Here is a 14,894-nt window from a genome sequence, read left to right on the forward strand (position 1 = left end):
AGAGTCCGCCCCTCATGTTTCCTTTCAGACCAACCTACACAATCGGTGAAAATTTCAAGGTAATCGATACAGCCGTTTTTGAGTCTATATGGAACAAACAAACAAACCGACAAACGAACAAACACAAATTGAGTTTTATATATAAGATATAATACTATTTCTTGATCGATCTCTATATTTGAATTTTAGAGCTCACAGAAATACTGCAATTAATTTTGAAAAGTAGTCAATTTTTTGTCAACGTAGTTTTCAAAGTTTCGCCAAAACAGTTTTCGTGTGTAGCAATATCGCAAGTAAATATTCGTCGTGGCTTCATTTTGTAAATATTTCTTTCCAGTACTTTGTTAAAGAAATCTTGAACTATTTTCAAAACTCATCTTAAGGGCATTCTAAGCGCAACCAGCAAAAAGTTTTGCAAGAAATAATAAAGTAAATCAGATACGAGGAAGCGGCAATACATTATTTTGGTACCATTGAAGTTTTATTTTAGTATATTCCCAAGTGTCCTTGAACTTTCGATGAATGAAACGTTTGAGAACTTTTGGGTCAAAATGATAAATATTTTTTCCAATAGCAAATTGAGAAATTTGTGACATTTCTAATGTTTCTTCTTATTCTTGTTTTATTTGTTTCCGTCTCATTTCCCCTAGGAGGTAATGTCCAGCGAGGCGATCTCATTGAAGTTCCTTGATGTGATTACAATTCTACTGAAGTATTGTGGCAATAAATGTACTGCAGCTAAAAACAGTGAAACTCAGGCAGTTATCATCGATTTAATAGCAACCATTGGTTTCTTTTGCGCGAACAATAAACAAAATCAGGTAAGCATGCAAACTGTAATGTGGCAAGTGGCAAATTGGAATTATTTTCAAAATTTTCTCTTTTTTAGGACCTCTTAACCTCTGAACAGTGTTCCATTATCATTAAGAATTTAACCAAACTACCTGAACATTTGAATGTGGTGGTCTATCCATGCCTAGTAACTATAACGTTCCAAAATCAGGAAGCTCGTAATGTGATATCACGTGATTTTAATCTAGAGGTGAGTAAAAGATAGTTTTGATTGAAATCACATTAGTTAAAACAAGTAAAAGCGTACGAAAGTCGGCCGGGTCGAATTTTGGGAACCCACCACCATGGATTTTGCTTAAAATTTATACAGAATAAATTTAGTTGAAGGGCAAAGTTTTACTCTACATACCAACCTTCTGTCAAACCAGCAAAAATTAAAGCTTCTAGGAACCGAACAAGGATGATCGAGAGACCGGAGCTATATCAGGTTATAGACCGACTTGGACCGTAATTGGCACAGGTATTGAAAGTCACAACAGAATCGGATAAAAATTGCACCTTGTAAGAATTTAACAAGTCAAATCGGGAGATCAGTTTGTATGGGAGCTATATCAGGTTGTAGACCGATTTGGACCGTACTTGACACAGTTGTTGAAAATCATAATTGAACACCATATGCAGAATTTCAGCCAAATGGGACAAATATTACGGCCTATAGTGGCTCATGAAGTCAAGGCGGCAGCCCTTGCCGATCAAGGACTCCACCGGGTCAATCCAGTACGTACAACCGGCTGCCATGGGATTGTGTCTGCCGTTCTTTAGTGGTGGGTATAAAAACAGTAAAGGCGCATTGAGTTCGAATGTAAAATACCCTGCATTGAGTATTTGCAAAATTCTTTGGACAGTGTGTTTCTTTAAGCAGAAACTTAAACCTTGTTCACATTGTATAAACATTGTGTCCTCCTGGTTCCCAAAAAGTCTAATCGGTTTAAATTTAACTATCTTTGCCGATTTAAAATACATTTTAAATGGGAGTTGTATCAGCTATACCAACGAGCCAAGCCGTAGTTGTTGTTGTTGTAGCAATGTGTTCTACACTGAGGTGGCAGCCCTTGCTGATGAAGAGCTCCATCGGGCCAATCCGTAGGTAATGGAGACGCTTTTCCCAGGAATATTACGGCGATCAAGATATCGTATTACCCAAATGATCTACGTCTACGAAAGATCTCGTCATGGATATTGTCGACGAGAAGATGATGGTGTGTGCGCACTTTCCAGCCATTTAAGTCAGCCGGGCCGAGCGGAATCATCCCGGCGCTGCAGCAGAAGTTCCTTGGACTTACTCTGCCATGTCCGGAACGGGGTTTTTTAATCGAGCCTGGCATTATGCGACATTCGGAGGAAAGTCATATACTCAAGGCGGAAAAAGTAGACCACAACAGGATGATGGAATTAGGGTTTCTTCAATCTCATCGTTTTTTTTTTCTCAAAACTCTGGCATAGCCTAAGGTAAGAAAAAAATCTGACATCGAAGAACTGTAGTGGGACACATCACACATACTTCAAGGTTGGCAAGTTGGTGAATACGGCCATTCACGAAGATCGACACGTCTCTCTAATTGAAGGAGTACGCTGTGGCGGCCTTACTAAATATTGAGTGGGCATTAAGCAACGTGGAGATAGGGTCAATAGTCGTCGCCCTGACTACGCGGCAAGATTGTCAATGCGGACTTGTGAGATAGTTTGGTCAAAAAACGGGTGACAAGGTTTCCTCGATTCTCTGGAACCTAGTGATAAACGAAGACCGTTCCGATCTAAACTGGGACGGCACAAAAAAACTACCCTCATATGCGAGGCAAGTTTTTGTTCCCGATCAGCAAAGTCATGAAAAAGTCACTGAGGAGCTACGAGGAATGGGACGAGGACTTACCGAAAAAAGAAGAAGCTGGTGCTCTTCACTTGGAGACATAGGCTAGGTTAGGTTAAAGTGTCCATCCGAGTCACTTAGACGTTTTTGCCCCTTATGATATCACAGGAACAGAAGAAAGAAGATGCCTTCTATTTCCTACCGTTGAACCATCGCTTTAAAATGTCCTAAAACTTCCGCATGTTCACACCCACTAAATCAGACAAGTTCTCAAAGAAATGAGAACTTAAAGTGGATCTTCTTCTGACTGCCAGTGCGGGACACACACAGCAGATTTTCTATAGACTCTTCTTCCTCTTCTTCCTCGACGTTCTAACAACTTCTACAGAAGTCGTTACTTGCAACCTTCAGTCTGTCAGCATGTTTTTCGATCAGACAATGACATGTGTAAGGTAGTTCCTAGTCTCATAAGCTCGTCCACGACCACTTTTACACCTGTTTCTTCCAGATAATAATATATTTTTAATGGCTTTATTCTAAAGTATAGGAGACTGTACACCTCACTGAGGTGTTCCCAAGCCTGTCGTAATCCACCTTTTAGTAAGCAAGTAAGTCATTGGGTTGCCCAAAAAGTAATTGCGGATTTTTCATATAGTCGGCGTTGACAATTTTTTTCACAGCTTGTGACTCTGTAATTGCATTCTTTCTTCTGTCAGTTATCAGCTGTTACTTTTAGCTTGCTTTAGAAAAAAAGTGTAAAAAAAGTATATTTGATTAAAGTTCATTCTAAGGTTTATTAAAAATGCATTTACTTTCTTTTAAAAAATCCGCAATTACTTTTTGGGTAACCCAATATTAATAATCTTTCTTACGGTAGTGTTTATGTCTGAAACTCTAGCTAATTCATGACTGACGTCGGTTTGACATTATTGAAAGCATTTTCAATGTCCAGAAATGCCACAATTGTACAGGGTGCGCCAGAGAAACCTACTTGCGAGCGATGAGTTGAGTGAGGAGAGGATCGAGAAGGGGCACATTTGAAGGGTGAAGTCCCCCAAGTTGTTTTCTTTCCTCTGTCCGTTGCCATCATGCTCTTGTCTAGAGAGAATCGGGTTCTCCCCATCTATAGCTTGTTTTCTAACGGTGCTTCCGTGCTAATTTTGAAATTCCTACTCACAGACCCGTTCCTGGCCCTATTTCGATACTGTCATGGGTTAACTCATTTCGGTAGAGTGGAAGTGTCTCTAAACCCTAAAATGGACTTCAAGGGACCATCAAACTCCGATAAATATCCAAAGGGAAGCAGTCAGGTGTGCTTTCTCGCCGAAGTTTGGCACGCAGCTGCTATAGGATTTTATGACACCGCTGTTCGTCGAATTCTCCATCAAGACTTTAGTTTTTGAAGTTTTTTCCAGTCAACAACAAAACATGCGTTATTGTAGTGGAGAAAATCATTATGTTAACCACGGAACATGGCACAGCTCAAGAACAACATTCGCGAAATCATTGTCAATATAACGATTGATATGCTGAAAATAGTAGACACGAATTTGAATAATCGACTTGTTGTAACCGCTCGATACAGCGGATTGTCCGCGACTGCCGTTGCAGCAACTCCGTATGGAGTATTCCACTATCTGCAACCTTGGACGCACCCGGTAGCTCGCAGCCAGGCTTCCGCAAAGAACCCTACACAGATCGGACCTCAAAGTTCCAGCTTGTGTGGTGCACATAGATATCCCGTGCCGGGAAAAATTGACTAAATCAGTGTATGCGCATTGGGGCCGCCATTTACCCGATGTCATCTTCAAGACTGAGAGAAAAAATTCTGGGATATTGTATGCTCAAATAAAAAAGTATTAAAACAATAACTGAAGCAAATGTAAATTTGCCCATAACCATTCCATTAGAGAACAGGGACGAACTTCTCACATATCTGTTCATTGGACTTGCTCTCACTATATGCATGCTGTTTCCGAGACAGGCAATCTCCTTGGATCTATGCCCTAAGATATATTTCTATCAATCCTCTAAATCTTCAGCACAAAGGATGACAGACTAATAGGACGAAAATCTTTCGCCTTCGTGTGGTAAGGTATTCCTGCTTGAAAATGAAAATTACATTTGCGTCATTTTATGTCATTACCTATGACATGTTGACATACATAGGTATATATAGACATGAGGCATAAGTTACCGGATTTTAGGCTTAAGGTGAAATATCTAGACCTAATCCTTGATACGAAACTGTCTTGAATAAGGAATACGAAGAAAAGAAGCGGAAATACACTCTGTGCTTTCTATTCCTCCAAGAGCATACTCGCTATGAAGTGGGGAGTTAGTCCGAAGATAATTTATGGATGTACACACACATTGTAAAAGTAGTGCTGATATGTGGGACACTGATACGGTGAAAGGAGAACTCATACTTGTGAGTTATAGAAAGCACAAAGATTGGCTTGTATTGAAATCACGAGAGCAGGTCCTCACCGTAGGCAAATTTTGAACCGGTACTGAATGTGCAACCTATTGAGGTACTTCTTCGAAAATGTGCCATGCTTAGGCTGAAGGAACTTGGCATGTTGAAGGAGAAGGGTTACGGCCAGAGTTCCATATTGAGAAAAGTCTCAGATTATTTGACACCGAAACCGATTCGGAATGCGATTTTCAGGACTATCTTTCCCCAATGGGAGGAGTGGTAGACACATGCAGTGTTTGAAGAGTATTAGTCATCGGTTTTCACAGTATGACACAGTATTAGTCATTACTCCAAGATGGAGTCAGGGACGGCTTTGGATTTCTACACCGAGGCACTTGACATCGGTATACCAATGCGAGTGCCGGACGAGTATACACACAGAGAAATTAGTCTGTTAATATCAGCAAACACCGTCTGCTGATACTTAATTAAACATTTGAATGAATCCATACAAAGTTTATGAATTTGTAAAAAGCAATAGTGGCATTTGCTCTAAAATGATGAACTTGACAATTTTATGAGTTAATTTTTTGTTAAAAAGCAAAAGTATAATATTTGGTAGCAGTTGTTTTGTCTGCTGTTATTTAAATTCGTTTAAAAATTAACAAATTTTAGAAAATTGGAAAAAAGTTTACGTTATGATAATAAAAATTTTGGAAATATTAATGACATTTTTGATTTTTTTTACCATATGAAAACGCAGGAAATGTTTGCTGTTTTAGCAGAAAATTACTGTTGTCCCATTTTCAGCCGATTTGCTACTGTTACAGCAAACAGTTTTGCTGTTTTTGCTAACAAATTTCTCTGAGTGTATGGTTTTTGAGGCTGAGGTCTATACCATTACAATATTCGCAAATCCTGGAAAGTAATTTACTCCTTTCGAAATTCAGGATTTTTGTGGATAGTATAACGGCGTCCAACGCCCTGAATTCGGCGATGGCGTGGTCAATGCATTTGGAATCCTTAGAAAAATGGAATAAAATATTGGGAAAATGAGAAGGCATATGCCAGAAAGGGTTCCTCCACTGCGATCGAACCAGTCTTCAGTCTTGCATACGTGCCTTTTTTTCTAACTGCTGGGCATAGTAGAGGAGTGGCCAGTGCGTAGTCGATGGGAATCTGTTCACACTGAAAATTTTTGGTCCTAATTGTAAAGATTTGTGCCAAAGATCACTAACTTAATTTAAAAATGAACAATTTTCCAGCTTTTTAAGGAAATAGTTCCTTTGGTGAAAGATCTTTTACTTGGTATCAAAGATTTTTTGAACTTTAATGGTAGATTTATATATCCTTAACTTTACACCTTCTTATTAAAGACACACATCTTTTAGTGAAGGTAACAATTTTGTAAAAGGTAAGGAATCTGACTTTGGGGAAAGGCAATGTTGTGCCTTAGTTGAAGACACAGAGTTGTCTCATAAATAGGAGCGTCCTTAAATGTTGAATTTTTAAACAAATGAATTGGACAGTCATCTGTGAAGTAGAATGATAATCAATGAGCGACTGAAATTCGTAACGGACGGTTGTGTCCGTAAGTATATAGCAACTTACATTTTAAGTTAGCATATTCATTTTGAAGTTTTGGTTCTTGAGCGCCTAATCAATGCTAAAATCCTTCGAGCAGAAAAAATTAAAATTTTGAGTGAACTCTTTTTCTTTGCATGAATCCCGAACTGCCAGCACACTCTAGCATACAGTCAACCGAATGAGGACGAAGAAACTGCTGGCCTTTGATGAGAGGTCAGTGAGCCCTATTACGTGGGTTATTACCGTGTACTGTGCGATGGGAAGACCACCTTAGCCCAGAGCTAATAATGTCTGCTTATGACGCTGAAAACCCGTGTTCGAATCCTGGTGAGAACATCAGAAAAAACTTTTCAGCGGTGGTTTTCTCCTCCTAATGTTGGCGACATTTGTGAGGTACTCTACCATTGGCTATGGCAGCCATGTAAATAATTCTCCACAAAGAGGTGTCGCACTCGACTGTAAAATGGAGGTCCCTTAGTGGAGTGTTAAGGGGAAATTTACTGTGCGATATAAATAATTTTGAAAAACAACCACTTTGGTTGAAGAACCACATACGAAAGTTGTAAATTTTCCTGCAACAATTTATTTTGCATCTCAACGACCCAAAGTACAAATTTGTTGTTGAAAGGCACTATTTGCAAGCCAACATATAACAACAGCAACAATATATCCTTAAGCAGGGCAAAAAACCCTTTAACCACCCGCCGCATGTGCTTTGCTTCGGGTGGTGGTGTTTTTATCTTATTTGTTCGGCTCGCGCTGCTTTGACTCGTTCGTTTTTTACTGCTGCTCTCGGGGTTTTCTCTATCACTCTTCCTACTAAATATAACCCTTAAAAACAAATTTTGATAATTTTAGTGCCGCAGGGGATTGAACTCATGATCTCATGTTTGGCAGTCTTCAACGCATCCACTAGCCTACCGACATCATCTTCTGTATGATGAAATACCTCAATAAGTACTGCTGCACTGTAATAATTAATTTAATTAAACAAGTAAGAGCGTGCTAAGTTCGGCCGGGCCAAATCTTATATATCCTCCACCATGGATAGCATTTGTCGAGTTCTTTGCGCGATATCTATTTTTAGTCAAACAAAGACTAATGTATAAGAATTGTGTGTAATATACCAGTCCATTCGGATAAGAATTGCGCCTTGCAGGGGGCTCAGAAGCAAAATCGGAAGATAAGTTTGTATGGGAGCTGTATCAAGCTATAGATCGATTAAGGGGAGTTTATGGGATGAGGCGTTCCCCAAACACTTAACCCCAACATTGGTTATCAAATTCGTTTTCTGATCTACAACAACTTTCATTTGCACAATATATTGCCATGGTCGGTATATTTATACTTTTTGGGGGGTGTTTTGGGAATGTGCCGGTGCCCCAAATACACGGTCCCACATTTGGGTATCAGACTTTTAGACCAAAAGGTATATAATTGGTATTCTACTACCAATTACCTTAATTTGAACCCCATATTGCGATGGTCAGTAAATAATTGCTGTTTGTGGCGTGTTTTTGGGGAAGGTGTAGACCTCCAAAAAATTGGGTATCAATTTTGCTCTACCCCCCCAATATCTTTCATTTGAGCCCAACATTGGCATGGTCGGTAAATATGTCCAATTAGGGGTGGTTTGTGGAGTGGGGAGCTCTGAAAATATATCAGCATTGCGCTTTACTTTAAACTAGAATTTATTTGAACCCCTTTTGGTCTAAAAATTGGATATCAAATTCGTTTTCTAATCGCCAAAGCCATCAATATCGATACCCACTCTCTTTAAGACCCAAATTGCCATAGTGAGCAAATACGTCCTATTTGGGGGTTGTCATGGGGGATGTCCCCCAGACAGTTGGTCCCGAATGTTGATATAAAATTCGTGGCCTACTCTCAAATACCTTTCATTTGGGCCCCATATGTTCATAGTCCGCAACATATCCTGTTTGGGGAATGGGGCGGCCACTCAGTGACTTGGCTCTGAAATTATATATCACATTTGTATTCTACTCTAAAATACCTCTTATTTGAACCCCATATTGCAATGATCCGCTAATACGTCCTATTTGGGTCATGTTATGGGGTGGCCCCATAGACACTTTTTCCGAATATTGATATCAGATTCGATCTTTACTCCCAAAGAGCCCCATATTGCTATGGTCGTGAATTTGTCCTCATTGGGGGTGTTTTTGGGGAGGGGCTGCCCCCAAACACTTGTTCCCATATTTGGATATCAGATTGGTACTCTACACTCAAATACCTTTTATTTGAGCCCCACATCAGTTAATAAGACCCACATTTAACTATCAGATTCGTATTCTACTCACAGATACCTTCTATTTGAGTCCCATATTGCAATGGTCGGTAAATATGGTCGATTTATGGGCTTTTTAGGGGTTGGGGTGGTCCCTCAAACACCTGGTGCCACATTTGAATACCAGATTCGTATTCTACTCGCAAATAGCTTTCATTTGAGCCCCAAATCGTATTGTAGTGATTGGTTTGGGGCCGCCCCCCGAAGGTGGCCCATTCGAAATTTGGATACCAAATGTTTGTTCTTAGGTTTCTATAAGAGAGCACACAAAATTTCGCTTAAATCGCACAACCCATCTCCGAGATCTGGCTTTTTGAAAATTAGGGAAGGGGGAGGGTCCGTCCCCCCTTCAGATATCAAAAAATGTAGTACCTTATTTTCACCACGTTATCATTATGCACCATCTGTGAAAACTACAAGAAAACTACTTGAGTCTATAAGTAGCACACAAACAAACAAACCTACAAACAAACACAAATTGATTTTTATATATAAGATAAACTTATTTTCATAATTTTTAAGTTTGTATCCAGATTTATTGTTAATAAAACTTTTATTTTTTTTTTCAGTTTTTGGATGAATACAGCAAATCGGAAAAGGCAAAAAAGAATCACTTGGTAGCCTTACTCAAAGACAAAACGTAAGTCTAGAAACCCCTCCCAACCAGAATTGTTCCACGTCGAGTCTATGCAGCGCCAATGGTTACTGTGATCCGTAGCAGAAAATAACTGCGAGGTGCTTTCACTACTGCGTACTCAACTTGACTGCCTTTTGTACAATGAAAAAAATCTATGAACGAATTATGCACTCGAATCATTTTAATTCACTCTCTTCAATCCAAATCCGCTGCGTCCTTTCCCCAAAGCTACTTGTTATAAACTATGTGGGGACTGAATGGACGCTCCACTAATTATTAGACTTATCAAAAATATATAACACGAAATTCAAAGAAATTTTTCTATGAATTTTTAGCATTAAAATCATTTAATGTATCTTTAGGAAACCCCGCCCACATAATTAGGATTGTTTTTTTTTACAAAACAAATTGAATACCAGTGAAATTATTTTTGTTTACTTTTTTTGTGATTTAATAAAAAAAAACTATAAAATATAGTACACAACACTTTGTTTACTACCGAGATGTGATATGGAATGATAAGAATTCAAATTATATACTCCCAGTCTCCGAGCTATGATTTTCCCTGTTTGTTTGATAGCTTCAAATCACCAGAAAGAATTTGTTGACAGAATTTTTTATTTTAATTTTTTGCTAAATGTTTGGTTTCTTTGGAAGTTGTTACAAACAAATATTAACTTGTATTTTTTGTATTGTGAATTTTACTTACTTAACACCTTAACTTAAAATATAAACTGCAGTATTTTGTATAACAATGTTATACCAATATTGTTCTTATTATTTTTTCCTTAAGAATTTTTAAGGTTCTCATCCACCAAGGACACTAGTAATTTTCATCTCATACTATTGTCCGCCAATCTGAATTGGATTGGGTATTCTGCCATTGAGTTCTATGTGGATTTTCTTGATTATGAATTGGATTGGGTATTCTGCCATTGAGTTCTAAGTGGATGTTCTTGATTATGAATTTTATTATCTACCTGTCCAGACTTCTTGTTTTTGAGTTGGTCCCCATTTTCACTATTCCCATTGTGCCAGTATCCAGATTTAAGTTTTTGTTTTCAATCTCTAATATAAATGAATAAAACTGATTTCCGTGTTTCTCTAAATCACTATCACTATTTATCCACAACCACGATATTGTGGGCAGACAATAAATGCAAAATAAAAGTATCCCCTACGAGCAAGTATACTCTAATGCATTGATATTGTCTCAGAGAAATTTTCATTCCTATATCAATTCATTGATGTGGTTGCCACGACTTCAGCACTCCATTCTGTTAATCCAATGAATCGTCTTTAGATGGTTGGTATAACACTTTTCACTAACTGCTCCCTACAGAAAATTGTCCCAGAACCAACTGCTGATGGATCAATCTCTACATATCTGGCGCCCAATCTACGCAGGCATATAAATACTTTAGTTTATTTTCTCCAAAGTGGCGTCGAGCTTAATGACCATGAGAATTATGTTAAGCGGAAAGATTTGAAAAGTTACTGAAAAGAAATTGCCTAATCAACAGGTTCTTGGACATAGACATAGCAGCCATTGGTATACGTTCCGTTTGGAAATCGCTTTGCCTCTATCCACATGACTTCTGAGGCTCCCGGCTATGCAGCTCATTTTTGTGATACTTCAGCGACATCCTATTCAATTTGCAGACTGTTGAAAGACTACAGAGAACCACACCGCCGTTCACCTGTAAGCCAATATCTCATTCATGAAACTTTCTTTCTAAATTTATTTTTAATTCTCTATTATTTGACAACTAGCCGAACCGGGCTCGCTCCGCTGCACCTTCTTTAACTCTCTTATATCATCTTTGTAGAGTGGGGACACTTCGCCCTGAATGCGGATATCGAATTCGTGCCATTGTAGCCTATGACGCTGAACGCGTTCGAATCCTGGCAAGAACATCGCACAAAGCGTTGTTTATCCCCTCTCAATGTTGGCTATATTTGCGAGGTACAATGAAATGCAATGGTAATTTAAAAAATTTCCCCCAAAGAGGTGTCGCACTGCGGGACGCCGTTCGGACTCGGCTATAAAAAAGGTCCCTTATCATTAAGTTTAAACTTGAATCGGAAAGCACTCATTGATGTAAGAGAATTTGCCCCTTCTCGTTTCCTGGTGGTAATGTTCTTCCTCAGGGTAATGTTCTCATTAGGGGAGCGATGGCACCTCAGACATTTCGACTCAAATATGGATATCAAATTCGTGCTGCACTTCCAAATCCCTTTAATTTGAAGCCCCATATTGCCATGGCCGGTAAATATGAACCGTTTGGAGGGTGTTTTGGGGCTGTGGCGGCCATCGGCACTTTGCACTGAAAATAGATATCAAATTCCTTCGAAGTTCAGTTTAGGGGGTGCTTAAGGGTCTACCCCAAAACACTTGGCTCCAAAATTGGATATCAAATTCGTTTTTACTCTTAAATACCTTTAATTTGAGTTCCATATTGTTATAGTGGATCAAATAACCAATTTGACATATCTTTAGGAGGAAAAGCACCACCTAAAGTTGAACGCAAATTTTAATATAATATTCGTAATCTACTCCCTAATACCTTTCATTTGAGTCCCATATAGCCATGGTCGGCTATCTCCCATTACTTGAACCTAATGTTTTATGCCATATTTGCAATTTGAGTCTCATATTGACATGAACTTCGAATATATCTGTTTAGAGGAGTTTTGGGGTTGGGGTTTAGAGGCCCCCTGGGTGACCCCCATTACTTCGATCTGTTTTTGTATGCCTGATTCGAAATCTACTCCCGAATACCCTTCACAAAAGCCCCATATTGAAATGAACGCCCAATATGTCTGTTTGGGGGAGTTTTGGGGTTGGGGCGACCCGATGGGTACTTTCACTCAAATTTTAATACGATATTTGTATTCTACTCTCGAATACCTATCATTTGATACCTATAGTGTCCCGATCGGTCCACTTTTGATTTTGAATTGTGTTTTTGGTATAAGGGGGAGGATCCCTCTTCCGATACTGAAAAATTATATAGCCTATGTTTCCTTCGAGACCAACCTACACAATATGCGAAAATTTCGAGAAAATCGGTTCTGCCGTTTTTCAGTCTATACGGAACAAACAAACCGTGATTGGTATCCGTGATTGGTTAATGTGACCCCCTATACTTCGACATGAATTTGTAAGCCAGATTCATTATCTACTCCCTCATCTACGCATGACGTGTTTCGTTATGACTTTCAACAACTGTGCCAAATATGGTTCAAATCGGTCTATAACCTGAAATAGCTGCCATATAAACCGATCTGGGACCTTGACTTCTTGAGCCTCTAAAGGGCGCAATTATTATCTGAATGGGTGAATTTTTGTATAACGGCTTCTCCCATGACCTTCAACATACGTATCAAATATGGTCTGAAGCGTCTATAGCCTGATACAGCTCCCCTATAAAACGATCTCCCTATTTTACTTTTCGAGCCCCTAAAGGGCGAAATTCTTATTCGATTTGGCTGAAATTTTACACAATGACTTCTACTATGGTCTCCAACATCCATTACATTATGGTCCGAATCGGACCAGAACTTGGTGTGGCTCCAAAAGCATTGCAATTCTTTTCTTTTATCCTTTCCTTTCCTTTGTTTGCCTCAAAAGAGACACCAGGAAAAGAATTCGACAAATGCGAACCATGATGGAGGGTATATAAGATTAGGCCCGGCCGAACTTAGGACGCTTTTACTTGTTTTTGCTAAATACGAAGGTTGTCTTTTATATTTCGGGATTAGGGAACAAAAACAACAATTAATCATCGAAAATCGCTTTATTGTTTTCAAAATATTCCTCATTAAGATCTATACACCTTGCTTGCGTTTGAACCAATTGTCGAAGCACTTTTGGCACTCTGATTGGGGTATCTCCAAAACATGCATCTGAACTCATCAACCGCTTCTTCAGGTGTCGAAAAACGTTGACTTCTCATTTTATTTTTTACGTACGGGAATAAAAAGAAGTCATTCGGTGCCAAGTCAGGACTATACGGCGAATGACTCACCAAATCAATGTTTTGAGTGCTGAAATATTCAGTTGTTTGAGCCAATGTGTGAGAGCTCGTCTTCGACGGTTGGTTTTCATGATTTATTGGAAGACAACTGGCAAACAAATGGTTGTTTACCACTAAGAATTGACTGTTCTGCGAGTTTCTAGTGGTACGATGCGACACGTCCAGTTTTTCCGAAAAAACAGGCAATCGTTTGCTTGGAAGTGCTTCGTGTGCGAGCAAGTTTTGCTGGATTTGGCTCATCTTGAAACACCCATACAGTCGACTGCTGTTTTCTTTCGGCCTCATACGCGTAAATCCACGACTCATTACATATCACCATGTCATAGACGTATTTCGAAGCACCACGATCGTATTTTTGGAGAATTTCTTTCGACTAATCGACAAGAGCCTTTTTTGAGCGATTAACAAATTGTGTGGGATCCAACTCGAACAAATTTTTTTGACCGTCAAATGTTCATGTAATCTTGAATATATGCTGGCCCCACTAATGCCTAAGTTTGTCTCAATCTCACGATAGGTCACATGACGATCTTGCCATATCAGTTGGCGTAGTAGCATCAATGGTTATTGGAACAACAATTTGGACGATTTTGGACAACCTTCGTGAAATTTGTCTGTGAGTGAACTACGACCCCGATTGAATTCACCATACCATCGATAAATACTGGTCCTTGATGGAGCCTCATCGCCAAAAATTGAATTAAGTTCATCGAAGCTTTTTTGCGAACAGGTCGATAGCGTTAATGACGCCGCCAAGGTAAAAAAGTTTCTCTCAAAAACCCATATTCAAACTGAAACTTTAGTAGACGACATGGAAGTGAGAACAGAGACAACGGAGGACATGTTGAATACCCATTTTCCACATGATACGAAGGGACTCACGGAGACACCGAAATCTTGGAATAATGACGTTGATCGAAGGTTTATTATTACGGAATTTATGGTGAAGGAATCCTTGAGGAGCTTCAAACCATTTAAGTCACTCGGACCTGATGGAATATTTCCGGTATTACTACAAAAAGAGGCAGACTATCTGGCGCCTCGTCTGACCAAAATTTTCATAGCGTGCCTAAGACTTGCATATACTCCGAAAGCCTGGCAGGAGGCAAGGGTGGTGTTTATACCCAAGCCCGGCAGGGCAAGTTATCAAAACCGTGGAACATATTGTGGACACCATGATAAAGAGTAGGACATTCAGCGAACTGATCTGGACGAGGTTGTGTATAAAATAGAAGAATCCTTCG

General features: G+C 39.2%; 1 protein-coding gene across 1 annotated transcript in view; it reads left to right on the top strand.

Moving 5' to 3' along the window:
- LOC106085010 (S phase cyclin A-associated protein in the endoplasmic reticulum) overlaps positions 1-10,034 on the top strand; it is a 293,777-nt gene extending 283,743 nt beyond the window's left edge. Inside the window, exons 10-12 of the mRNA XM_013249005.2 lie at positions 651-821; positions 890-1,042; positions 9,543-10,034. Coding sequence (XP_013104459.2) covers positions 651-821; positions 890-1,042; positions 9,543-9,617 — 399 coding nt within the window. The 3' untranslated portion in view covers positions 9,618-10,034. The remainder of the gene's footprint in view (positions 1-650; positions 822-889; positions 1,043-9,542) is intronic.
- Positions 10,035-14,894: the final 4,860 nt, after the last annotated feature.

Source organism: Stomoxys calcitrans, chromosome 3 (assembly GCF_963082655.1).
Source record: "Stomoxys calcitrans chromosome 3, idStoCalc2.1, whole genome shotgun sequence".
Classification (NCBI taxonomy): Eukaryota; Metazoa; Arthropoda; class Insecta; order Diptera; family Muscidae; genus Stomoxys; species Stomoxys calcitrans.